This window comes from Zosterops lateralis (assembly GCF_965231275.1).
Source record: "Zosterops lateralis genome assembly, chromosome: 2".
NCBI classification, from domain to species: Eukaryota; Metazoa; Chordata; class Aves; order Passeriformes; family Zosteropidae; genus Zosterops; species Zosterops lateralis.
The window spans coordinates 74,745,070-74,772,572 of record NC_139763.1 but is presented as its reverse complement, the minus strand read 5'-3'; the positions used below and the strand labels follow the sequence as shown (position 1 = coordinate 74,772,572).

The 27,503-nt window shown below is 43.2% G+C and overlaps 1 protein-coding gene across 1 annotated transcript; it reads right to left on the bottom strand.

Moving 5' to 3' along the window:
- Positions 1-13,321: 13,321 nt before the first annotated feature.
- On the bottom strand, positions 13,322-15,149 carry SLN (sarcolipin). Its single transcript, XM_083881695.1, has 2 exons — positions 15,038-15,149; positions 13,322-13,971 (listed from the first exon to the last, which is right to left on the bottom strand). Exon 2 carries the CDS (start codon positions 13,862-13,864, stop codon positions 13,769-13,771), a length of 96 nt encoding a protein of 31 aa, XP_083737821.1. The 5' UTR covers positions 13,865-13,971; positions 15,038-15,149; the 3' UTR covers positions 13,322-13,768.
- Between the last annotated feature and the right edge of the window lie 12,354 nt (positions 15,150-27,503).

Below are 27,503 nucleotides of genomic sequence, written 5' to 3'. Positions count from 1 at the left end.
AGCTGCTGTTTATATACTGTATTTTGCAAACATATTCACTGATTGTCCCAGAATACACATACATATATGATAGTCATTTCCCTGAAATCATTGACATATTTTCCCTCCCTTTACACTTGTGTTCTTCTGTGCTGAGGGTCTCTTTGGTGGTCTGTGGTGGTCAACACAAAGTCACACCTGCATGATTGGTGAACTAGTAAAATTTGGCAGAACTGGGGCTGATTGCTTTCCAGTTCTCCTTCTTACACAATGGGCATTGTGCAGTTCCACAGGCCAGTGGATTTTGAAGAATAAGCATTGTGTTAGCTCTCCAGGTGTAGATGATTTTTCATCTGGCAACACAGAGAGTGGGTCAGAAAGCCTTCGTTGATGGCTGGTGTGAGTGCCCTTGTATTAATGGGTAGACTAAGCATTCTTATCCTTATAGACCATTTAAAAAGCTTGCCAGTGACTTTCTCTTTGTGTGAAATATCAGTGCTTTTGGAGCGTTAAACTAATTTCTAATTCCAGTGGAATTCTGAAAGCTACAAGAGATGGTGGGAACCTGCATTTTGGAGCTGTCTGAACTGCAGATCAGGTGGAGATGCTGGCACTTCATTTTGCATGTATAGGTGCAAGAATAGAGAATGAAATATTAAACATCACTGTCTAGAAATGGTATTTTTTGTGATCCTCTTCAATTTATTATGGATGTCTATAATCACTGCCTATGAGTCTTATACACAAAAGTGATTAACTTCTATGTCACAGTTCTATACCATTACTTTTTAGGCACAGCAATGACAGCTCCTAGACATCTGAGTGATGAGAATTAGAAACTCTCTTCCCCAAAAGAGAGAGAAATGCCTTTGGGGTAGATCACCATGTCAGGCAATGCTGCCTGTGTCATTTGGGTTAGGTCATCTGTGATGCTATGGAAAATTTAATCAATATAACCCTAATATCAAGTGCCTAAACTTCAGAGAGGGATACAAGCACAAATGAAATACCCATTGCAGTTGGTGACTGCAGAGTGATGAATTACCTGCACTAGCAGTGAGACTTCTACATTGGTCTTGCACTGTGCCAGGAGTTAATTCTAGGACACCTTAGCTCACTGCTGCTCTTGGGATCAAAGCACTTGCAATAGTTTTATTTTTTCATGTTAAATTTTCTGTAACAAATACTGCAATGGGAGAAATATTGTGGTTTAGAGAGAAAAAAAATTTTGTTAACAAGCTCCCATAATAAGAGTATCTCAGCAGACTGCTGTCAGATGACCAAGTCTCAATAATCATGCTCCAGCAAGGACAAGTAATGCTTTGCCCATCTTAAGGAATTCAGTTTCACAAAATCCCTGTACCTGGATGAATAACACCTACTTGTCACATTTGAAGAAAAGGAGGTGCAATGCAAAATAATTTAGGTTTCAAGACAAATAGGATACCCCCTGAGAATGAAATATCTTGGTTTGTATTTTGCAAATACAGTTTTTGGATATGATCTCATTGTTTTATCTCAGCTGCTGTAGCAGCCAGTTCTCTTGCATGGTTGAATTTCATGTTTTTCCATGTATTTATATACTCTGAGCATGGAACACAGTGTCTCATCTTGCTGAAAGCTATCACATCACCATCATCCTGCAACATTTGAAATCTGTCCTTTAAACAACATCTGTCCCGATTTTGGCTGAGGTAATTTTCTTCATATTAGCTACTATGGGGCTATGTTTTGGATCTGTGCTGGAAACAGTGTTGATTATACAGAGATATTTTTGTTATTGCTGAGAAGGGCTTACACCAAGCCAGCAGTGAGTAGGCTGAGGGTGCACAAGAAGTTGAAGGGGACAGAGTTGGGACCAACGAGATATTCCAGATAATATGGAATCATAATCAGCATATAAAGCTGGGAGAAGAAGGAGGAAATGGGGATGCTTGGAGTAATGGTATTTGTCTTCCCAAATAATCAGTAAAAGTAATGTATCCCTTCCCTGGAGATGACTAAACACCTACTTGTCCATAGGAAGTGGTGAATTAATTCCTCATTTTGTTTTGTTTGTATGCGAGGCTTTGCTTTTCCTATTGAACTATCTTTATCTCAGCCCGTGACTTTTCTTGCGTCTACCCTTCTGATTCCCTCCTCCATCCCTCTTTTGGGTGGTGAAGGAGTGGCTGGAGGTGCTGAGTTGCCACCTGGGGCTAAAGCACAACACCTAAATGCAGAAAGTCAGATATCCCTGGCAGAGGGGGCAGCTTCCTCTGTTTAGTGCTTGGCACTTTTTCTAGTTTTGAATGAGTTAACCGTTGACAGCTTTGGGTTTTGCCTCCTTGCCTATTTTTTCACCTTATTAAAAACTTTTTCTAGTTTTGAATGAGTTAACCATTGACAGCTTTGGGTTTTGCCTCCTTGCCTATTTTTTCACCTGCATTCTTATCTCCTCAATACCAAAGTCTTGCTCTCCCTTCAAAACTCATCTTCTTGCAAGACCTCTACAACCTAAGTATTCACCACTGATGTCTGACTATACAATGAATTTGAACTAATAAGAGAAAAAAAACAATAACAAAACCAAAGAAGTCCACTTCAAAGACATAAGCACCAACATTTTTTTATGAGCAGCCTCACATTACAGTGAGGGAAGAGCCATTATGATGGTGAAAGGTCTAGGGAGGGAGCTGTATGAAGAGCCACAGGGATTGCTTGGTGTGTTCAGCCTAGAGAAGAGGAGACTGAGAGGAGACTTCATTGCAGTCTGCAGCTTCCTTCTGAGGGGAAGAGGAGGGACAGGCACTGATCTCTTCTCTGTGGTGACCAGTGACAGGACCCAAGGGAATGGCCTGAAGCTGTGTCAGGGGAGGTTTAGGTTGGACATTAGTAAAAGGTTCTTCTCCCAGAGGGTGGTTGGGCACTGGAACAGCTCCCCAGGAAGGTTGTCACAACACCAAGCCTGACAGAGTTAAAGAAGGACTTGTAAAACGCTCTGAGGCACATGGTGTGATTCCTGGGATCGTCCTGTGCAGGGACAGAAGTTGGACTTGGGTGATCTTCGTGGATCCCTTCCCACTCAAGTGATTCTATTATTAATTGCCTCCCCGCTGACCCATCTGTGTTATCACCAAGGACCTTTCTGGCATAAAAGCACGAGATTTCTCTTCCTGTTCTAAAAAGCAACCAGAGGTTGTGGACAACTCTCTTCCCCCGGTGCCAGGGTACCTCCCGACCCCGACTCTGCCACCGCCTCCCTCCAGGCAGAGCCTCCCCGGAGGGTGAAGCGCCGCCGGTTCAGGACCCTGGACAGCGCCCGGGCCGGCTCAGCCCTCGGGTCTATGGACTGGGTGTCCTGGACCTCCGAGGGAAAAGGAATAACCCAACCCTCTCCGCCAGCTCGTGGTAATTCCCGTGTTGCAGCCCTTTGCTGCCGCTGAGTGCTGGAACAATAGCAGCGGGGATGCTTGGTAGCTATCCCCATGAAAGCCCTGTTAATCAAATTAGGTAAAGTATAGTTGAGTTTCTGACAGAATTCAGAGCTTGGCAGTCGTGCTGAGGCCATGGCCTTCAGGGCTTTGGATCTGTATTGGGTGATTTTTCGCTCAGTTTGCCTGTCAGAGTTCATGGAGAGGCTGGACAATGCTCTTGGCCATGTGGCTTAGTTTTACATCTTGCTGCGAGGAGCAGGGTGTTGGACTCAATGATCCTGATGGGTTGCCTTCCAACTTGAGATGATTTATGATTCTATTCTGTCAAGAGTTTCCTGAATTTGGGTTAGCTGTTGTGAATTCCCTCACCTTGGGGATGGTCTGCCAAGGATCCTGCACTTCAGACCTGAGAGATCCCAAAGAGACAGGAGCAGCCTGGAGGAAATAAAATCAGTGCAGCATTTGTCTTCACTGAGACAAGCATTTTCCAGGCTGTGAAACACTGCTCTGAGTCACCTAAACACTTCCTAAATTTCATCAAGGCAAGTCCAGATAGGCCTAGACACATGTTTCTTGTTTGTTCCTGTAAGAAAATTACACAATTTTCTATTAGCATTTCTCTTCATTGTAAAAAATGTCCTCCTTTTCACTGAGCTAGGCTGGGAAGGCTGAGGTGTCTTAAATCCTGGAAGAAGCCTTTGATATTTGCTTTCATAGGAATGCCTCAAGAGGTAGTATCCCTCTCCAAGCAAGGACAGTTGTTATAAAGTATTTCTGATGGATTTTTGAAGCCATGGCCTGGGAGCACTGGCAGCAGCATCTCTTGACATTGGTAGCCCCACGTCTCAGCACCGTCACATAGTAATCAATTACACCACCCATTAGTTAGACTAAGGAAACTGCTCTTAAGTCTCCATTGCTAACATCCAAACCCATTACTTTGTGTGCAATGAAAGGAGGTTTTTTGCTTTCTTCTTTGCTGCTATATGTATCTATTTTAAGGCTGTTAACAAACTTCTTTTGTCTTATTTGGTCCATCGCCTTTCCCAGTGAGATGCCTGGTGCCTGCTGCTGGGACTGGTCACATTGGTGCCCTGATGATGGGTGAAACAAGGTGCAATAACTCTTCAAAATACCTGCTGAGATTTAGCAGTCTGTGGGGTAAGCTTCCTATGGACCCAGCAATTCTATCTTCATGCTTGCCAGGACTCAATGTCTTTTTTTTCCTTCTGCAGATTTGTCTAAACATTTTTTAAACATATCTGTTCTGTTTTCTTTCAAAACATCTTGTACTTTTGAGTTTTACATTTCAGCTTTGCTTTGTGAAATGTCTTTCTTCATTTTATATGTCACTATTATGTTCGCTATTTATTTGATATACTGAAAGACTGCAAATAGCCAGTCTTTTTGCCCTTATTTGCTGTTACTCATGTCTTTTCTTCAGCTACCTTTTTTTTTTTTTCCAAGGTAAAGGGATCTATGTCTACTTAGTTTATTCTCAAGTAGAAACTGCTACAATGCTTTTTATGATTTTGTTGCCCTTGGTAATTTTTCCAACACTGACCATGGAGCTGATGTGTTCAAGGAACTCTCTGCCATAATTTCTAGATTTTTACTGTATGCTGGTTTCTGCTGAGCTCATTATTTTTTGTGTTAGAATGTTCTTTCTCCCTGTGTATCCTCCTTCACATTTGTCAATTTTTATCTACCATTTTATCACTTATGATTTGGCATTCAGATGATTTTCTGCAACCTTTCATCTGTGACATTTATACCACCAGAAAATTTTGCAATCTTTCTGTTTTTCCTGTAATTATGTTAAACAATGCAGTCTCTTTGGACCTCCTTTTATTATGCAGTATCACTGTTCACTGCCACTCTCTTTCCATCATTCACCCAGTTAAAGGGAGAACTCCCCTTTCTCTCCCATCACAGTTTGTGGTTTTAAAAACTTATTGATTGGCTCGCTTTTACTGTTTCAGAATTGTAATAGATACCAAGAGCAGGATTTCCCTTTGCAGAAGCCTTGCCAACTTTTCCACTTAGATTCATAGAGGTGTAGAATTCTTGAGATTGGAAAAGGCTCTTACAATCATTGGCTCCAACTATTAACCTGGCACTGCCAAGTCCACCCCTAAATCATGTCCCTGAGTGCCGCATCTACACATCTTTTAAATACCTCCAGAGGTGTTGATTCCACCACTTCCCTGGGAAGCCTGTTCCAATGCTTGACAACCCACAGCAATTATATGCCTTTGAATCCTGTCTGATTTTCTCTGGTTTGGCTTTTTTTTTTTTTTTTTTTTTTTTTTTTTTTTTTTTTTTTTTTTTTTTTTTAATATGGAAATGGAGCTTCCTGGTCTGTAACTGCCCAGTTGTCCTCTGCAGTCTTCTTAAAAACTGATACTTCATCTGCCACCTCCCATTCCTCTGGTGCCAGTCTGATGTGAGCAATAAGTTACACTCCACAGTAACTTGGCAGGCAACTTCATATCCAAGCTCCTTTAAAATCACCGGGTGAACATCATCTGGTCCTGCTGATATATCACCATTCATGCTATTGGCTTCTGGCCCACCAGTTGAGGCCATTACTCATCACCTGCAGATAAAAGTTCTAGCATGGAAACTCTCCTAATCCCTTCTACAGTGAGCACTGCTGCAGGCAATTAATATACCTTTCCTATATCAAACATAATTTCTGAGCACTCCTGCTCTGTATCTATCATCTTCAAACCCTGCAGTCTCCTGGCAGGTTGCCTGCTTCTGATGTATTTTATTTTTAGCTTTTAATGTATCTGCCCTGGTGTTAATCAACAGTTTTCTTGCCCTCCTCACAACCTTTTATTTAACCTTTCTGAGCTCTTTTCAGTTTTGCTAATGTAGATACATTTTCTGTGTTTTGAGCTGTAGTATTTTATTAATAACTCCTCCCTGTGCTTTGCTGATCCTTCTTTCAGCCTTCCTAGTTCCATAAGGAAGTTTCCCTCATGCACATTGTGTTCACTGTCATCATTTTACAAAGGTAACATTTGATCCTGATCCTGTGTTCTGATAGTGGCTGCACGGCTTCTCCTTCTGTGATGTCTGACTGCCCAGGGAGAAATAATTTATGTTGCTAAAAAATGTAGCAGGAATTAGAGTCCAGTTTGACATTTTCCCACTTTATGCAGGCAGTGTGAAACTAGAGTTTTCTATAGCCACTGTGCTTTTTGCCTTACAGCCTCCTTAGTCTCTTATTCTGGTTGACACTTTTGTCCTAATTGCACTTTTCCTATTTTTGAAATGTCAGGCTAGAGGGTTATTATTTTCTTTTTAACAGCGAGTTTATTTTGATAAAGATTTCTTTAATATATGCTGCATCTTCCTTACTGATACTGTTGTCTTTGTCTTTCTGATATTTGCATTAACAAATGTGATCTTTTTCTGTTTCTGGCTAAATGGGCCTTTATTTGCTGAAATTGCTGATTGTTTTGTTTCCTATCTGAATTTTGTTGACATTCACTCTGTTCTATGTCAGGGGATGCAGTGTGGCATTATTTAAATTTAGAAGCTGAGCACTACACATTTGGAGCTAGCTGTTAATGCAGACAATCCTTCCCCAAGGCTGAAAGGGAGTTTTCAGTAATTTCAGTGCTCAGGTGAGTGCAGCCTCAGAAGAGAGAAGAGCCAAAATTCACAACCAAGGCTGCAAAGGGAGTGTGGCTCTGGGACAATGGGTGTAAGTTCCCACTTATTAATCTTACAGGAGATTTTATTTGGCCTCATTATGACATGAAATTGATTGTATCTGATGAGACAGTTTCAGTTTAACAGTTTTCATGATACACAAATGAAAATGCAGCTGAAGTACTCAGAGCTATCATTAAGTAGAGAAGTATCCCAGACTGAAAAAAGATTAAAACAACCAAGGCTTTGTGTTTTCAATTCTTATTATCTTCTGACTTCACTTATATTTAAACTGCTAAAAAAAAAGGACTAGATTTAAAATTCTTCCAGGATTGTAAAATAAATTTGTTGCAAAAGAAGTCTATTAAAGTCAGTTAATTGTTATTATTTACTTTGTCGCAAGCCAAATAAGCTTTAGAACCCAGCAGTTCGAAAGCATAGTTTGGAATGCAGGTATTACAGATTTAAAGACTATTTCCATATCATAGCTTCATTAAAGTTTTAATTAATATTGCTTATTGTGAAATTCTCTTATTGAATATTGCGTTGAAGTGAAAGATCTAAAGTTACTTCTGGCATATCTCTTCCAGGGGATGCTAAAACAGAACTTTGTGGAGGGCAGATCAGAACCAGAGAGACACAGAGGGGCAGATCTTCGTCTGATATAACCAGGCCCAGCTCCACTGGGGCACACTGGGGAAATGGCTTGCAGCAAGCAGGAACAGATCCTGCTCAACATGGTAACAAGGCTTGGGTCAATTCTATTGGAACTGGCAGTCACCAGTGAAACTGTGCTGCAAGTATTAAAAAATTATGTCCTTGCTTTTAGCTATGCCAAGAGACGTCTGTGAACAACAAGCTGAACAGCAAAAGGGTTGAATACAACAGGGAAAAGAGGTACATGCAAAATCCATTCTAGATTATTTATTGCTCAATGTGTCCCATAGTTTTGATTAAGGAATTGAGTCACTCCCACTCGATATTTTGGGTGATGCATCTGGGTCAGGCTGTCACAGTGATGTGCAAGCCCACATACACGCCATGTGCATGTAGAAATATGCAGATTTCTATGAGCACAAGGTAGAGCCCTCCTCTCAAGGCACACATCCATGAGGGATTAAGTCCCTCCTGAGCAACTTAGATACCTGGATCACCATGAATATCCTGGCCCCATCAATTTGATCTTCAGGTCATCTGAGCCATACTTGTCCCAGTGTGGCAGAGAAAGCAGGGTGGAGCAGACATGAACAGGGTGTGACATTATTCTGGTAGACTGTACATCTCTGGCCAGAAGGCTGAGACAAAACCCACTGCCTGTTTCCCAAGAGGGCAGAGTTGAAACACAAGGAAAACAGTAATCTGGAAGAAAGACACAGCTCTGGCTCCTCCTCTGGGTACACCAATAGGCATAAATGCAAAGCCAGAAGATTAAGGCACATCCAAGCACGTATAAAAACCTTCCTGTGCCCTGCCATACAAGCTGCAGTTAGAAGGAAGCATGAGTCTACTTTTACCTAACAACGGCTGCCAAAACCAAATTATTACTCATCTCCCTCATCCACCCACTGCAGCCAAGAACTGGCAAGTGCAAGTGGAATACAGCACAAAGGGTGGGGATGATCACCTCTGTTCGTTCCATATATGAATTTGTGCTTCATTGCACTCCCTCACAGATCAGCCCAGTGTGAGTAGAGATTGGCATTAGCTGATAAGCATAGCAGAGCCTGCTTCAAAATGCTGTCATCTCTCTGCAGAAGCTGACTGCTGAACTGTTAAGCTGGGAGGTCAGAGTTGATTGGCTTGAGCAGCAGCTGTATGTGGCCCTGAGAAACGTGCCAAAGGCTTTTCCAGCTCAGACCCAAGAGATGTTAATCTGTGGGTAAACCCAGCACACAGGGAGCAAACCAGCTCAGCTGTGCAGGTGAAGAGTGATTAAGAAGCCCCCACAATGGCAACCCTGGGAGTCAGCACCTGTCAGTCTTCTTGATCCCTTCCAGCTCACTGCACCAGCAAAATATAGATTATGATTGTGCCAAGTTCTTCTTGAGTTGCAAGGGCATCTATTGCCTCTGGCATGCTTCCAAATGCAGTTGTATAAATAGAACTGTGCTGGACTTGCTACATAGTGAGGAAGTTATTTATGCTTCACATTTTTGTTGGCATGACCCAGAGAAAGATTCTGTGCATACACAGGAATGCTGCCTTGATAAGGCGAGAACCCCAGGTTCTGCATTTTATTCTTCATTTTCTTAGTCATCTGCTGAACACATACACAGAACTTACACATTTCATGTTATATATTCCCATCTGTGAAACACAGAGATTACACGGTGTGCCATTTTTTTCCCCACAGAAAACTGAATTTTAAGTGAATCTTTGCAAACTAAAAAATGTCACTAAGAAAATGTTTGTAATCAATCCACTTAGGAAGGCAGCATGTGCAGTTCCTTGGTGTCAACCACTTTTTTTTGCCATACTCACCTCTCTCTCATTGCATGACAATTTCCTACCTTGCAACTTGGAGGTACCACATGAGAGTGGTTGGTTATGTTACGTGGGATAGAGAACCTGCCTGGCCTGGAGCCTGGGCAATAAAGGAGAAGGGGGCATGGGTCACACAGCCTACAGCAGCCTTGACACATCATTCAAAAGCAAAATGAACACAGTTGGTTTTCATACATTATATTTGTCTTTGACAAATTTTATTTTTCTTTGCTAAAAATAATTTTCTTGAAAAAAATATAGAGAATCTGGTGGTTTCAACTGAAAACACACTGGATTGATAAAAGCATTCTGGTAACCCCCACTGAACAATTTTCTAATGGTTAGCCAAAGTTTCAAATTTTGGTGCCTAAATTTGTTCTAGCTTGGTATCCAGGCCCATAAACTAGTCTGGTTTTTCCCAAAAGCATGCTGAAGATCCTATGTCTTGAGTTTCTCTGAAATGAGATGCTAAGAGCTTAGAAATTCCAAATTACCAGGCCTAGAATCAAGCTTCTGAAATCTGAACATCTACAGTTAGGTAGCTATGGTCTGATCCAAAGCCCAGTAAGGTGAACAGAGAGACTGCTTCTGGACTTCTGGTTCTGTGTGGGGTTGATTATTCTATGCTTAGGTGTCAGAGTGAAAATTACCTCGTTTGGGCCAGGTCAGTCCTGAGCAACCACTGTTTTGCTTGTCGTGAGCAGTTCCTGTTACACAGAGTTCTGCATCAGGCAGAACATTGCCAGTAGACTGAGGGAGGTGATCCTTCCTTTCTGCTCAGCACTGGAGACCTGTCTGGAATGCTGTGTCCAGACCTGCACTTTCCAGTACAAGACAGACATGCAGGGAATCTAGCAAAGGGTAATGAAGATGAGGAAACATCTGACATATAGAAAAAGGCTAAAGGAGCTGGGACTGCTCACCCTGGACAAAGCTTAGAGGGGTTTTCTCAGTGTATGTAAAGACCTGATGGGTGAGAATGAATAAGACAGAGCCAGACCCTTCGCAGTGGTGCCCAACAACAAGACAAGAGGAAATGGGAACTAACTCAAAGGCAGGAAAGACATTTAAACATAAGAAAAGCTTTTTTTGCTGTGAGAACAGTCAAGCACTGGAACACTTTACCCAGAGAACCTGGAGGGGATAGAGCAGCTACTTACACCAAAATATTGTTTTAATGAAATTTTTGCCTAAAATAATTTGGCTGATAAACTAAAGACAAATAACTGTTAGCCCAGAAGTCCTCTGATGTTCATCTCCTTTATACTGCAAAGGGATGGGAAATCTTGACAACATGCATCTCCACAAAGCCATCTCTCATCCAGGGATTCTTTGCTGAGCAAGAAGGTAGCGGAGAGAGTTTGAGCCTTAAGGGTCACACCAAACACCTACATTAAGGTCCCTCAAACTAGGAAAATTTGGTTTTATATGTCTGTATTTGGTTGAAGTTCTTTGACATTAATGTGCCTGTACATCTACAAAATGCTGGCTCTCCACAGCATCTGGCACCAAGTGTTGAATTTCCTTTTTCCTCAGTTTCAGGCAAATTACCCAGGCAAGTAATTTATCTCATTAAAAATCTGCTTGAAAACTAGAAATGCCTGAAAAGAGAACCACTTATGTTGGTATTGTCACTTTTAGGAACTTGTTCAAGGTGATTTACTTTAATCATATTGTCAAAGTCAGAGGCATGTCGACTCTGAAAAGATTGGTGACTAAAAGTTGTGGATGACCCAAACTCTCCAGAATATTCTCTTAGCATATTTCAGCACAAATACACGCTGGGTGGAGAATGGATTGACAGCAGCCCTAAGGAGAAGGACTTGGAGGCATTGGATACTGAGAACTGAACACGACCCAGCCATATGCACTCACAGCCCAGGAAGCCAAACGTGTCCTGGGCTGCACCCAAAGCAGTGTGGGCAGCAGGGCCAGGGAGGGGATTCTGCCCCTCTGCTCTGCTCTGCTGAGACCCCACCTGCAGTGCTGCATCCAGCTCTGGGGTTCCAGTACAGGGAGGATGTGGATCTGTTGGAGAACATCCAGAGGAGGCCACAAAGACGATCAGCAGCCTGGAGCACCTCTCCTATGAAGACTGGCTGAGAGAGATGTTTAGCCTGGAGAAGAAAAGGCTTTGGGAACACCACCTACAGCCTTCCAGTACCTAAAGGGGTCTGCAGGAGAGCTGGAGAGGAATATTTTACGAGGCCATGTAGTGATAGGACAAGGGGCATGGATCTAAAGCAAAAGAGTGGGTTAGTGGAAAGTGTCCCTGTCCTTGGCAGGGGGAATTGGAACTAGATGATCTTAAAGGTCTCTTGCAAACCAAACCATGCTGTGATTCTTCCTATCTGAAAACTGCTAGGATCACTTTGAACTGTTTCTGCTGGTTCAGACAGTGAAGCCCATACCTCTGGTTTTTCCATTGCTAGACTGAGATGAGCCCAAAAATGTCAATTCACTCATGGTATTGCTCTCTTCTGGGAGTTACAGCCAGTGAAAGATTCTCATCTTTCATACTGAATTATCAAGTATTCATGGTATTTAAAAATAGATTTTCCATGTCCTTCTCCAGCCATTCCTTGCATGTCTCAGCCAAGCCTATGAACACAAACAGACAGTGTGCAATACTGATAAAAGAGTGCAAGGTGGGCTGCAGAGAAAGGCTGTGTCCATTGCTGACAGAAGTTCATTTCAATGTCTCAGTGGTCTTTTTCAGAAAATTTGCCACCCCTAGAGGTGCTGGAGGCAACTTTGCTCATTTGCAGCCAAGAATAAACAAGAGGTAACTTTTCAGCATTGCACCACAGTGGGGATTCCTTGACTGGGAGAACAAGAGGCACAAACTGCAAGACTGCAAACCCAGACTGCAATACAAATAACACAGGGCAAGGGCTCATTTATAAGCAAATTTTAAGCAACACAAACCCTTAATAAGTGGTGCTACCATAAATATTTGCTCTTTCCTTAAAGTCCAGGCCCAAATCTCACCCATGAGGGCCAGCTCTGCCTCACCATCAAAGACCTGGGTAGCCCAGCACAGCCCTGCACTGTTGCCTGCTCCTTCCAGGCTCCTGGAAGGAAAAGAGATGTGTATCAGCAGCATTGCACATACTTAACTGCCTTCCTACAGGAAGCTGTGCTTTGTTGAAGATCCCAATTCTCTGAAGCCGTTAAAATGACAAGTGGGGAATTCCTAGGAGGAGTTTGATTACTGATTTCACAAGCCCAGGAACTGTGGGCTCTTCAAGCTGGCTCAAGATTTTTTAGCAGGTGACAACACCATCAAGGCAACCCAGACTCAGTCACGCCTCAGCCTGGGGCAGCTGGGCACAGCTGTGCCACACTGGACCCAGAGGGAATTCTGCTCTGGGCAAGGCTCATGGCAGGGCTGGGGTGCCAGCAGGAGCCTACAGTTGGCCAGGCTCATCCTTCCAGCCACTGCTCCAAAAATAGCTTGGCCCAAAATAGAACTGTGGGAATCCCTGCCCAAAATCAAGCTTCAGAAAACTCAATTATTGACAGTGTCCCAATGAAGTCTGTGTCCACAGGCACCAAGTGTGCAAGACCCTCTGGACAGTAAAGTCACCCAAGCAGGTCATATATTTGGTTACATGTCTGTTATGCTGCAGGATTTCCATTCTACAGCACTTTCTAAAAAATACAAATTAAAATGTAACTAGGAGGAACAAGCAAACAACCCTACTTTTGTATCACATTATAACACACCTATTATCAGCTTAGGTCAGGAGAGGGATGAAGAATGCTCAAAAAAAAAAGGGTTTATGTGGTCTTTATTTAAACAAAATGTGCAAGTGAAAGCAGAGGTTTCACATCCCTTTTTGCTAAGCAAGTTTATGCCTTTTACATTGGATAATACAGGCTCTTACATCACACACTGCAGTTTTACATTCTCCAGAACCCAACACTGATGCCAAACAAGCCAGCATGGTGGGCTGGGAGTACAACACTCAGATAAACTACCAGGAGACAGCCACATCAAACTGTTCCTAAACATCTTACATTTTACAGCTGGATCACTGCAGACTGAAAGAATTACACCATCACAGACACATTACAAACATTAGCTCAGGCAACAGATAGGAGAGAGTAAAAAATAAAGGTTCACTTGACTGAAAGCTAATTGCTGTGGCATGCTGTGAGTGTTACTGATGTCTGTGGAGGCACACACTGAAATCACCTCCAGAGTTCCTGAGAGTCTTTCAATCCTGATAAGACTTCACAAGGAGCCACATGAGGATCACAGTAATCAGGACAATCATGAAGTTGAGGCAAATTTCTCGTGTGGAACGTTCCATTTTTTGGGAGTGAAGAGGAGAGAGCAGAGGTCAGCAGGAAGAGCAAAGGGAAAACTCTGGTGACTTGCTTGGATGTGTCCTTGAGCTCAACCTTCAGGTCACAGGCTCTTTAAAAAAAAAAAAAAAAAAAAAAAAAAACAACCATGTAAAGGACAGATGCATGAAGGTGGCAGATTCAGTAGAGCTTTTTATGTCAGTCTAAATAAATGTTGTTGCAGTGGCCAGGCATCCCTAAGCACTGGGAGGCTAAGAATTAAAAGCCATCTTTGGCAGCTTATCACCTTCTTTGATTTACAGTGTTTGACAAGGATACTCCCAGTGCCACTCCAAAATACAGTACACAGGGGTGAGCAGTCTGTGAAAGTCAATGCTACTTTCTGCAAGTATTTTCAAATAAATAGTGCCCCAAGTCCCATTCAACACTTTCAACAAGTATATATGTAAATACACTACTAAGAGTTTTTAAATTCCTATATTTGTTGCTGTATTGTTTTTGAGAAACTGAGTGCAAGCTATTATTTTATAGAGAAAGACTAATAAATCTGAATTATTTGTTACTATTAAAAGTACGAGGAGAACCTAAGGTTAGACATTTTCGTTTCTGAAGAACTTCACATATTTTGTTAGTCATTTCCACAGATGAAATAGTTTATTCTTAAGAAACTTCTGCCTTTCCTGAAATTTCAAGGAATTGAAATTTAATTGAAAAATGCTAAAAATCTCATATTTCAAAAATCCCATTCAAGTTGTCATCTAAAACTTTTGTGTTGGTTATTGTTTTTATTTACTTTACAGCCATTTTTGAATTTTATATGATTTTGGAGTACATGCAGAAAAAAGAGAATACTTTATCACTAATATCATGCACTAATCTCTGCATATCATATAAATAAAATAGGAACCCTTTAACAAATGAAGCATTAAGTCTAGACAAAGAATTTCAGCTACACAACGAGATTAGGCTGTAACATCTCTAGTGCAAATGAGAAGCCTTGGGACCATACCAGCATGAAGACAGAGAGTTTCAATTGAAATTACTTTAGTCTACAGGTTAAATATTAAAAGCCTAGTGCATGCAGTTAACAAATTCCTACATTTTCAGGTTGTTTTGCCAGCCTCCTATGTCCTTGCACACAAGAAAATCTGACCTAATAAGTAAGCCAGTTCTTTTACCTTGAGGAGGTAAATGGAGCCCAGTGGTTCTGCCTCTGGACTTTGGGTCACTGCAGATAATTTTTCCCTCCAAGCTTCTGCCTATCTCCCACTCGGTCTGGATGCTTTGTCCCTGTGTGGGAACTAAAGTAGGATGAGGGTGGAGACCAACAAGTGTATTGGCAATCCAGGTGCTGACATCACTCCCCCCAAATATTTTTAAAGGGCTAAGCTGGGCTGCAAATTTGGTTAAGGCTGTTTGTGCAGTGGACTCTGCGGGTTGATTTGCTTCTTTCACCATGGTGCTGTACTAACAGCAGAACTGTGTGCACCCCTTGGGAATGAACTGGATCTGATAAAGAATTTCATACAATCATAGAATAGGTTTGGTTGAAAGGAACCTTAAAAATTATCTATTTCCAACTCCACTGCCATGGGCAGGGACACCTTCCACTAGGCCAGGTTGCTCAAAGCCCCATCCAACCCAGCCTTGAACACTTCTGGGAACTGGGGCACCCAGCTTCTCTGGGCAACCTATTCCAGTGTTTCACCTCTCTCACAGTGGAGAATTTCTTCCTAATATCTAATCTAAATCTACTCTTTGAGCTGGAAGCCATTCCCCCAAGTCCTTGGCCTATTGGTGTCTTCCCCAATGTAAAGAAAGGGAAAGAAAGAGCCACTTGAAGAGTTCTGTGTGCAGAGCTAAGGATATCAAGACCATTTCCAGTAGCCTGTCTCTATATCTACCCTTTGAATACAGTACAGCTGTTGCTATTCTACATACCTGTGTTTGCACAGCTCAATTGAGTTCATATGCATTTAAAAGAAAGTGAATAGGAGCAAAATATATTTTTTCATTTCAATACAAATAAGTGAAACAGGATCCTTTCCTGGATAGAAAAGTTTGGGACTAGTTTGTGCTGAAAAATACAAAGCATTTCTTTAAAGAACTGCTGACATTCTTGCAAGGTCTTTCCCCATTGAATTTCAGTGCTGGTGTGAATGCTTCACTTATCTGAGCATACAGAGAAGTATTTCTGCCACCACGCAGTGTTTCACCCCAGAAAGATACTGCTCTGTGGCCTAGAGAGCTATAAACCCCACATTCCCTTATCTTTGTTTAAGGCAGTACTAGAACTTGTTGTAAACATGAACAAGAAAAAGTGGCTATTTGCTCCCTTTGAATTGACACAGCAGAGCCAGCTGGAGTGAGCTGGGAGTAGACAGTGCCATGGGTTTCCTCCAACTTGGAAAATACAAGCATTTCCACTGAAGTCAGAGGGGTCACTTGTGCAAAACAGTACTGCCAGAGGAGTGGGGGGATCCTGCTTGAGTGTGTAAGGCTATCCACAACACCGACCTTATTCTCACTGCCAAACCCCATGTGTGATACATAGCATGCAAATAATTTATTGATTCTGATGCCTTTTTTATATTTATATTCAGGCATGCTGGGACATACTTTAGCTCAGAGTGTCTGAGCTTGTTTGTCCCTGTCCCTGAGCTCCCAGGTTTCTCCCTGTGCACCATCGCTGGCACTCACATCACAGACCATGGCCCGGTGAGGGGCCAGCTGGCTGGAAACCTACCCGGTGGAAAACACAACAAAACAAATAGCTGTGGGTAACCAGGGGGGTGGAGGGGAGTGTTGCTTGGATTTTGCTGGATGATCTCCCTAAATAGGCTTCCCATGGGATCAGTGGAGGTAGGAGGGGGATTGGAACAGTAGAAGCCTTCCTTTTCATTGGTTTGACTGCCTTGCCACTGCCCTCCTACACAAGCAGGCAGCATGTTCAAAAAAGCCACTGTGCTGTGTGGGAGCCTTGTGCTAAAGTACACACATCAAACAGCAAAGGCTTTAACCCATGCCTCATTCAGGAATTACATGCCTAAGTAGGTTTGCAGGGTCCTGTTATGATGCTAGCTCTGCAGAGCCATCCTTTTAGGGAGAACCTGGGCAAACATTCCACACTTACAGGGATTTGGGAAATCCAGGTTGAAAATGCTCCTTTAAGCCAGAGGGAAGCAAGATTATGACTACCATGAGCCTACCCTAGACTATTTCCTCCCTTGGCATGTTCTGAAGCAGAAATCTGTGGATTTCTCATGCTATACCTCATCTACTTCACCTTGAATCACATAAGTCTTCACCAGAAAAATAGTGAAACATTTGAATGCCATTCACCCTAATTATTAAATGTTACACAGCATTGCCCAAGTATTCCCCTTGGGCTATGGAAACCTTGGATTTATTTAACTCTCTGCTAACAGAAAACTCAAAAGTGTGTGTTTTAACCTAGAACCCATCAGCTCTGATCCCCAGGCTCAGGTCCCCTGCACTTCCACACTGCCAGAGAGCTCCTTCCTCCTCTCTCCTAGCTCATCTCCTTCCTCTTTAATGTCCTGCATGACAGCTACAAAATTTTCCTTCTTCAAAGCAGGGAAACAGCACTATAAATGTCATTAGTCACAATACACACAATACACACAGTGAGCACCCTAACTCATCTCTACAGGCACAGATGTTTCTCTCATTTTTTGTGCTGAAGAACTTGCAGTAGACCATCGATGAGTCTATAGGATCACAAGTATTCATTGTTGAATGAGAACAAAGTTCATCTAACCCAACACACTGACTGGTAGGGAAATCCAGGGAAAGTATGTAGAAACACAGCTAATATAATGTCATCTTTGCCTAAACATCCTCAAATATCTGGGATTCAGTCTACTGGGATTCAGACTCTAGATAGGGACTACAAACAGGCTGGATTTATGGTTTCCTCTTGCTCATTCCATGAGTAATTCTAGATCAGGCAACTTGTTCATAGTTGAGCTTTACCTACATATTACATATGTACACATACACACTCATACAGACTTGTAAAAATAAAAGGGCTTAGCACTGACCAGGAGGTCCAATAAACACCCCTGAATGTGGAATGTGCCTGGATGCTAACAGTGAATCCCACCAAAGTCTGAACATCTGACTTCAATTCGCCACAGATTAGAGTCTGTGGTTGGCAGAGGCTGCAAATTCTGCTCCCTCCACCCCCAAAAAAGCCCACTTATTCTTGCTCTTTATGAACTAAAAGCATTAGGGCCTTAAATACTGTTTCTTTTGAAAGTTGGTTTATTTATCCAAGTGATTCAGTACTGATTAGGAAAGCAAAAAAGGAGAGGAAGAGAATTAACGTAGGGATTTTACTTCAAATGCTAATCCAGAGGTTTAGATAGAGTGTTGAATATTTTTCTCATTGTCACTTTTTCTTCTTTTTTTCTGACAGATCTGGATGTTCTCAGCTTTCATATGGCCATGCCAAAGCTCCATTTTCATGCCATGCATACTCAAACTTAAGGCTCCAGTCTATATTTAAAGTTGCTGTGACTATCTCACGTTCTTCCCAGCTACTAATCAAGTGCCTTATAATCTTTCAAAGCCATTCTTACACAATTAGAGGATATTGTGTTCATTTTTGTTCTCAGCATTACCTTTCTTACCAAATACAGTATATGTGTGTATAAGTACGGGCCATGAGTCACACAGGTGTTCACAATTGTTACCAGCATAATTCCTCATTCTCTGTCAGACCTCATGTCTTTTTATAATATTTTCTTCTTACAATATTTTTGTTAGGTTTTGGGTAATTTTAGATTTCAGAAGATACTCCTTTTATTTCTCTACAACATTTTCAACTAGACAAATGTTGCAATACTGTAAGACAAACTACAACCCTCTGTGGCAAGGTACTCAGGCCAATAAAAGACCACGTTCAACCCTGAACACAGAGGAGAAAGAAGAAAACTTGAAATTACTTCTAAAGCACCACAAATTAGAAGTAAGATAAGAAAGATAAAGCAAAGGAGGCCTTAATTTTAATCTTTTATAGCTGGCTGTCTCAAAGAAAAAAAAATAAATGTCAAGTCAAGAGTGAAGAAAACATCAATTCACCTTCAACAGCAGTGATCCAGTCACTCCAGGGACAATCAAGCAGTGGATAGCATTAGGAGATTAAATATCACAGATGGAATTGTGCAAAAAAATTCTGTGTAGACAAAAATGGGTGTATTTTACATCCTGGCTCCTACATTCTTACATCCCACTTGTTCTGAATGGAGTTGAATTCTGGGACACAGCCCTTGTCTTTTACAGGGCTTTACAGAAAACCATTAAAAGCCAGTTTCTTTCTGTGATGGTAAATGTCAGGCCTTGAAGTTAATGAGTTTCTCCAGGAAGAATACTAAAAGCTGGTAGGGAATTCATGGCTATGCACTAGGATAGCTATGGCTGTGCTTCCTTGTCTTGACAGTACTGATGAAAGCTATGGAGAGGGTTTTGAGCTTAAATGCTTTTAAAGCTAATTTCAGCAATCAGGATCAAGGTCACAGACATGTGGATTACTGAGGCCACACTCTTCCATACCACCTTAAAATGTGCTGCCAGACAGAGCTGCAGTTTGGGCAGGCAGAATAGGCAGGAGCACATTAAATCCCTGATAATATGAACCCCTGCATTGGCAACATACTCAGAAGCACAATAGTTGTGACCTTTGCCACATCTGTCTTCTGACAAATGCCATTTATGAGGTTTATGTTTGAACCAGCAGAACAGCTTCTGTTCACAAGCATAAGGTGTTAGCAGAACAGATCAAAAATCTAGTCAGCACTGGTTCAAAGAAAAAACAATCTGCATACTAGTAAGGAAACACATGGGAGGGATTGATGGCAGAAGATGCAGTGGAAGAAGAACATATTCAAATCGGAAAAAAAATCAATCTCTTTCAGTGATTTCTGAGTAATGCAGGAAATTTCTACAGGTGGTGGTGCAGCAGGGTCTAGTGCAGACACTGGTGCAGCAGGGTCAAAGGCACAGGCAGAGAAATGCAGATTTCTATACCCAGGCCATGGTGTTCAGTGCTTTTGCATCAAGGATTATTGATGCCCTTGTAGCTATCCACATGTCACAAGTCTCCTGAAGAAGGTTCAGCTATCCCAGAACAGGTGTGGACGCAGAGCAACAAAGTGGCTGTGAACTTACAACCTGTTGGTTGCATCCTGGTAAATGGGCATATAGGCAAAGACAAAAATCTCTGAAAAAAACAGGGGCAGCTTTGTAAGTAACTGTAAAATAACTTCTGAGTAGGAGTTTGGCCACAAGTTTCCACTGATGTCAGTCAGGTTCTCCCCTTACTCTAGCACAGAGTGAGGCATCCATGCACTTATAGCCTGGTTTGATCTCTTCCATGGAAAGAAGTGTCTCTTCAATAAACTATGTCCTGGCACCATGTAGAAATACAATTTTTATCTCAGTGAACAACAATATCAGCACTACTGGTATGTGAAAAGCTTTCAGCATAACCCATACAGCTGTTGTGTGAATTCTCACATCTCTGAAGTCACTTTCAAGGCAGCCCGTAACCCCTCCCTGAGAAGGAGATTTGCCTTTAGTTACTAAATAGCCACCAGCTGTTGTGCCAACACGTTCTGGTACTTCCAGCCAACAGTGTTTGTGTTGTTTTGCAGGGCTGTGGGCTGAGCCTCTGAAGGCTCCCAGCCCAGCTCTGCTGCAGCATGCAAACCCCAGGGCTGCCCTTACCCCGGGTGTGCTGCGTGGCCCCTCCACCTCTGTCACAGTTACCACAGAACAGCAAACACAGATGCCACAGAGCACATGCTGCAGTTCAAGAAAGTAGCACTATTCCTCCTCACACAGACAACATCCTGCCTAAATCCTCATGACAAAGCTGTGGCAGCCACAGGTGAGTCTGGAACACCCCTGGCTGGCTATAAGAATACAAAGAGGGGCGATGAGGGCTGTCCTGAAGGATTTGCACTGCTGAAGAATGCAGCAGAAGCAACTTGTGCATGCAAAATCAGAAAGGAGTCCACGGGACCACTCTCTGTGCACTGGGAAACAAATCCTTGGGCAGCCCCACCTGAGTCCAAAAGACAGTCCCACCTGAACCTAACAAGGAAAAACCCTGAAATTCTGACTAAACCTTGGCCAAACTGGGTTGTCAAATACCACTCCAAGAAGCAAGAAATTCTGGGTATGCCCTACTTGTTAGTACAAGCTTTCATTCCCTCCCATTCTCACTATTTTACAAACACCACCAGCAAACTCTGACAGAATAGTGCACTTGTTTCAATGAGGAAAAAAAACCCAACAAACCAAAAAGCACCATGTTAGGGCCTCACCCTCAGCCAGGAGATCATCAGGAGGTAACTACCAGCAGCAGGCATTTTATATAGTCTGGCATCCACAGTAAGAAGATGGAGACCCCATTCCTGGGAACATGGAAGGTAACTGTCCATCCCTAGGGACACTCAGAGAAGCATGTGAACAGAACCAGCAAGCTAAATCCTTAGCCTGGAACTTGTCAAGGGGTGAAAAATGGAAAAAGAAAACCAAACCACAAGCAAAAACAAACAAAACAGAACACCAAAAAACCAACCAAACAAACAACCACCCCACCCAAAAAAAACCCAAACTCCACCAAGAAAACAAATAGAAAGCAACTGTCCTGCTCCTGGAGTTATGGAGCTCAGAGATACGTAGCAAACCACACACTTTCATCGAGAAATCAAGAAAAAGAAGCATAAGGGTCTGCCAAAGAGAATGTGTGGGATGACCTCTGGGTCCAGCTCAGGACTGGTAGAGAGGAAACCACACTAATCTGGGTATCTGTATAAGAACCAGGAATATTGTTGAATTTAAACCACAATAAAAGCTTATCTCTAGAAATGCTTCATGACATGAGCCTTAGAAAAGCACAGTTTAGCACTCACCATCAATTAGATGCTGGGTTTTACAGCAGTCTGAGTTTCTGGATGCTGTAGACAAGAGCCCTCAGACAATGCCTGGAATGGGGGGGAAGCCAACAGGCCTGGAAGACCTAAAACGCTTTTGCAAGATTTAGGTGCCCTCTACAAATATAAATGCATGTGATGAATGGATAAATTGCCACTAAATAGGACCTAAAACATTTCTTCTGGCCCACCACTACCTCAAATACCCCTTGAAGAGATGTTGACACTCACGTTTCAGTATTATCCATTGAGACAAATCCAAAGCCAGTATTATTTAGCAAGAAAAGCTCATGAAGGATCTCATCCTTCTCTCACTGAATTCCAGAGGAATCTTGCTAAGGGTTTTAGCAGGGGCTGAGCTGAACCCAAAGCTTTGGGTTGCATTGCTTTGTGTTCATTAGGAAAAACAGAGCTAATAAGGGCTGGATTGACTTGGTGGAGGGGAAGGCAAGAGCAGATCGTCTCTCAGCATGGATTCACCCTTCATTTTTGAGGTGTTTATACACAGCCAAAGAGAGTCAAGAGGTCTCTAATGACTTCCTAATCACAGCAGTCATTGATCCTGTGTGAGTGTGAGGGATGAAATCTAATATAAAGCTTATTTCAAGACAATGCAGACCAGAGTTTGCAACAACTAATGAAAAAAAAAGTTATTCTTTCTCAGAGCAATGTACTTTTCTGGGATAAATGAGAAGAAGTAAAACATGGCTACCATCAACAATCCAGTAACACCTTCCTTGTCTGGTACCCAGACTCTTACTCCAGGCTTTGAAATGCACCTGAAAAACTTTTGAGACTGTCAGGATTTAGTACAGAAAAAAAGTTTGAACAGCTGCACTAGTGGAGCAGTATAAAACAGCACCCTCAGCCTGGACCCCACCAGTGCTTCTTCTTTCCACTTAGTCAAAATCCACATCTGTTATAATTAGCCATTTGGAGATTGCTCTCCCAGTCTGTTTTGCTGGACATACAATTCTGGGTCTTGGAAAGACAAATGTTTAGAGTGAACAATAACTTTTAACAGCACTACTGACCAGTCATGTATTGGGAGCAAAGTCTTTTAACACTAGATAGCTGCATCACTAAGGTTAAGCTTCCTCCGTTGTTTGCGATAAATGTTCTTTGCCCTCTTCTTGTCTTAGTAATCACAGTCTGTGCATCACTGATGAATAGTTAAATCCACTTTTTGCTTTCTACAAAATCAATTCACACATCTCTGTGTGAGCAGATGGAGGTTTCATTACCTGAGGGTGTACAACTGCAGAGAGAAGCAAGTGAGCAGCACACAGACACCCACGCTTACGCCCACAGGCTTAAGTGTTATGTGGCTTAGGGGCAAATAGGAGACCCATTCCCTGCTCAGCTATCATACCTTTCCTTTCCTTCCTCTATTAATACATTATGTTTCATTCCCTGCCCTGGAATAGGAAACTACTTGTTTTGCCCTCCCAGGGCTTAATTAGGCAACTGCTAATATCAAACCTGTGCACTACCAAACCAGCTGTCAGCATGGCTCTCTTTGGATCAGGTCATGTACATAATCCTGCAGCAGTAAAGCTGGCCTGCTAGTGTGCACTCAGTGTTTATGGCAGCTGGAGCCAGGCACCCCACCTTCCCTTCACCCTTGAGTGTGCCCCTCAATGCTACCCATTTTGCACAGTGCAAACACTTCCTGGATGGTTACAAGGTACTCTGCTTAAAAGTGCTCTGTTGAAAGCATGGTCTCAATGCATCTCTGGCAGCTGCCCCTCTGAAGTATCTTCAAGTTCTTTGTTGGAAGATATATTATCTGCCATCTTCCAGACCTCCCTGCATCACAGGAGAAACTTTCCAGGTAGGTGCTCTGGCTAAACTGTGGAGAAGAATGAATTCAGAACATGCCCAGGTGGCCAAGAAGGCCGATGGCATCCCGGCCTGGATCAGCCATGGTGTGGCCAGCAGGACCAGGGCAGTGACCGTCCCCCTGTCCTGGGCACTGCTGAGGCCACACCTCAAATCCTGTGCTCAGTTCTGGGCCCCTCCCTGCAGGAAAGACATTGAGGGGCTGGAGCGTGTCCAGAGAAGGGCAGCGGAGCTGGGGAAGGGTCTGGAGCACAAGTGCTGTGAGGAGCAGCTGAGGGAGCTGGGGGTGTTTAGCCTGGAGAAAAGGAGGCTCAGGGGGGACCTTAGTGCTCTATACAACTGCCTGAAAGGAGGGTGCAGCCAGGTGAGGATCAACCTCTTCTGCCAGGTAACAAGTGACAGAACAAGAAGAAATGGCCTCAAGTTGCACTGGGGAGGTTTAGATTTTATCAGGAAAAAATTCTTCACCAAAAGGATTACCAAGCATTGGAACAGGCTGCCCAAGAAAGTGGTGAAGTTGTCATCCCTGGAGGTGTCTGAAAATGTGTAGATATGTCACCAGGGGTTGGAGTGACATGGTTAATGGTGAACACAGCAGTGCAGGGTTAACAGTTGGACTCAGTGACCTTAGAGGTCTTTTCCAACCTAAATGATTGTGATTGTAACTCTTCCCTGCAAGAGAGAGCCAGAGGTGCAAGTCAGTGCACTCTTTGGCTTGATTTGATAATATCAACAAGATCAGTACTTTGCCCTTAAGACCTAAGCAACCATCTGACACCTAATAGACTACTCGGGCTGGATGACATGACACTGACCTGTGCCAACCCTGGATAATAGAAGTATTTCTTAATCCAGCAAGAGCAGCCAGGGAACCACACTCTGATCCTCAGCAGAGATCCTGTGGGACTTGTTATGCTTTTGGAGAGAAGCAGCAATCTATGCCAGGTCAGACAAGAAACTCGTTATTCAAGGAATCATTAGAGGAATGTTGCTTCATTAGCTTGAGCTAAAGTTCAGTTTTTCCACCCTGACACATTGACAAGGGTTGAAGTTGTTGATGATTACCTGGGCAATAAGGGCATGAGAACCTTGCTATCCTGTGCTGTTTTCTATGTGCAATCCTCCTTGTAAAAAGTTATTGGTTCTGTGCCAATTACTTTCAGAGGTTTGCCAGCACATGGCTTGGGTATGACCAGCCTGAGAGGATGGAAGGCACTGGGGGAATGTCAGGAGTAATGGAGAAGTGTGTGTGGTATAGAAGGGGGGCAGATGCAGGGGATACCCTGAGCCAAGGAGCCTGCTGGCTCCCCACCCCCAGAGGCATGTCTGTGTGCCTTTGCCTGCTTACTGTCCCCCAAGCCATTTGACTTAGAAGAAAAAGAAAGCCTTGCCCTGTGAGTGCTCTCAAGAAATACAGCCTATTAAACTTGGTTGGAGGGAAAAGTGGCCATGCAGAGCCCTGTTCAAATTCAGGGAAATTGGTGACAGACAAGTCACAGTGGCTTAGGAAGTGCTGTTGGGCCCCAAGTACTTGCAGTGAGGTTGGCAGGACTCAGAGACCACATTCAGACAGAAGAGGGCTGAACACAGCTGGAGACAGATGTAGGGCACAGAGCTTTCTGTATCCAGCAACAAATATTTTTGAGCATGATTGACCCCACCATCAGTTTTTACTTGGCCAGCAGTGGTACACAGAATGGGACTTTCTGTGACTAATGGCCAAGGCTGGTGCTTCTGGCTTTACTGCATTAACCAGGCATAACAGAGCTGGTTTAGAAGTGTCAGGGAAATATATCTTATTTTGGGCAGAAAACTGCAAATAAAAACATGACTGTATGTTGGTAAAACTGGGTTTTACCAACTAACCTTAAAATCCCTTCTTCAGCAGAAATTCAGACAATTACAGATTTAAAAATGCAGTAGGCAAGAGCACAGAAATCTCATCCCAGTTTCATTAATAAGAGATTGTTTCTAAAATCAGGTTATGTGGGCTGCTTTCCTTCCCTCACAACAGTCCTCTGTTCTTCAATCCATAACCACTCAGCTCAGATCCAGGTAATCTTAATTGTTCAAGCTACTAATTTCATAAACACCTTTGGCACTTTAGCAGGTTGATGCCTGTAAAATAACCATAATCTCAGGAAGAAATATTGCTGATCCCACCTACAAATTCAGCCTTGGGGTTGAGTTGCAGTCCCATTAGTGCATGTCTTGTCCAAAACACATCACAGGAGTCATGCAGGAGGTGATGAGTTTTCTGACTGACCTTCTGAGTGCACAACAGGGACAAAAATTGCAGCCATCTGTCCGCAGTAGCCCTGAGGGACTTCGTGACGTACTTGGTACCCACTGAGCCCTCTTCCCATGGAGGAAATTTGTTCTTCCAAAATCAGACCCAATGCCCACCAGCTCTGCATGTCTGTCACATTCACTGCTCTGTATTTTGTATTCTCTTTCTGTGGTGTTTTATTCAGAAGTTTCAGATTCCCATCGCAGGTTATCAGGTTGCACATGACATAGCAAGAGAGGAAAAAGGCGTGTTGTATTATTTGATCTCAGTCCCACCAGGTTTGCCCTAAACCCAAAAGCATCCCCTGTAGGAGGCAAGCCCTTTTACTGAACGATGCACAGCTTCCACACTTCACACATGGCTAGGTGCAAATCCTTATTTACTGGGTTGCTGAATATTTAGGTAAGCTCCAGTCTGAAAAAAAAAATATGCGACAGTATTCACCTACCCATAAATTTGTCAGGACCTTGTTTCTGCTGCTCCTTGTCTTTTCAGCAGTGTCCAGGCACAAAGGAGTGGAGGGCTCTGCTCCCCTCTAAACCCCAGAGATTCTCTCCTTTGCCATACAGATGGCCCCACCTCTGTGCTTCCCACTAGTCCCAAAGATACCATTTGTCCACCCAGGACCCACAGGTGAGCCCCACTGAGGCATGTGCCCAAGCATGGCTTCTGCAGCATGTTATTGGGACAGTCTGGATATGATCATCCCATCTTAAGAGGGAAGAGAGCTATGGGCAGGGCAGCTGGGACATACCTCCCCCTCTCAGGGCAAATAATGACCCTGGTTTGTTTTATTCAGCAGCACAGGCAGAGCTGTGCCAGGCTGGTCAGCCTCAGTGTAGCCTGACTTGCCCTCACTTCCTTTCCCTTGCCCAGTCTCCAAGCCTCCTTATCTGGTACACCTTGTTGGACCTTCATTTGAGTTCTTTTGGTCTGAGATTAAAAGCAAAGTGTTAAACTGAGCCTGGGAAAGGACCAGCAGCTCCAGGACTCCTGACAAAGGGGATCTATGCCATTAACAGTGTCACAGGGGAACAGCTGACCCAATTACAGTCCACGAAATATTTCTGAAATAAACTTCTGGAATGTGATAAGAAGGTCTGATAGGATGTCACCTCCTGGAATTAACGAAGCACTAGGAGTACTGTAAGGTCACAGTCCTGCTGCAAAGAGCAGCTCTGAAGGAAAGCCACTGCCCTCCTCTGCTGCTTGGATTTGTAGGATGTAGGCACGTAATCAAGAGGCCCCTGGTGCCAAGGGCCACTCAGGCACAGGATTAGCCATGACCACATGTGCAGCCCTGGAAGGAGGTGCCAAACCCAAGCAGGCATCATGACACAGAAGGAAAGACAAAGGCTTGTCTTCTCTGTGGAATTCATTAGGCACTTGACTGCATCTGGCTTTTGTACATCCATGCAGACAAGAACATTCCCTCCCTAAGCTGGACTGTGGATCTGTCCAGCCTCTCATGCTGTCCAGGCTCTCACTTCCCAGGGGAGGAAGTGACAAGCCTGGCAGCTGGGGCAGCTGGGCAGGCCAAGGTGGAGC

Bases quoted from the DNA above. Each gene is read 5' to 3' on its own strand.
- SLN (XM_083881695.1), bottom strand. From the start codon at position 13,864: ATGGAACGTTCCACACGAGAAATTTGCCTCAACTTCATGATTGTCCTG.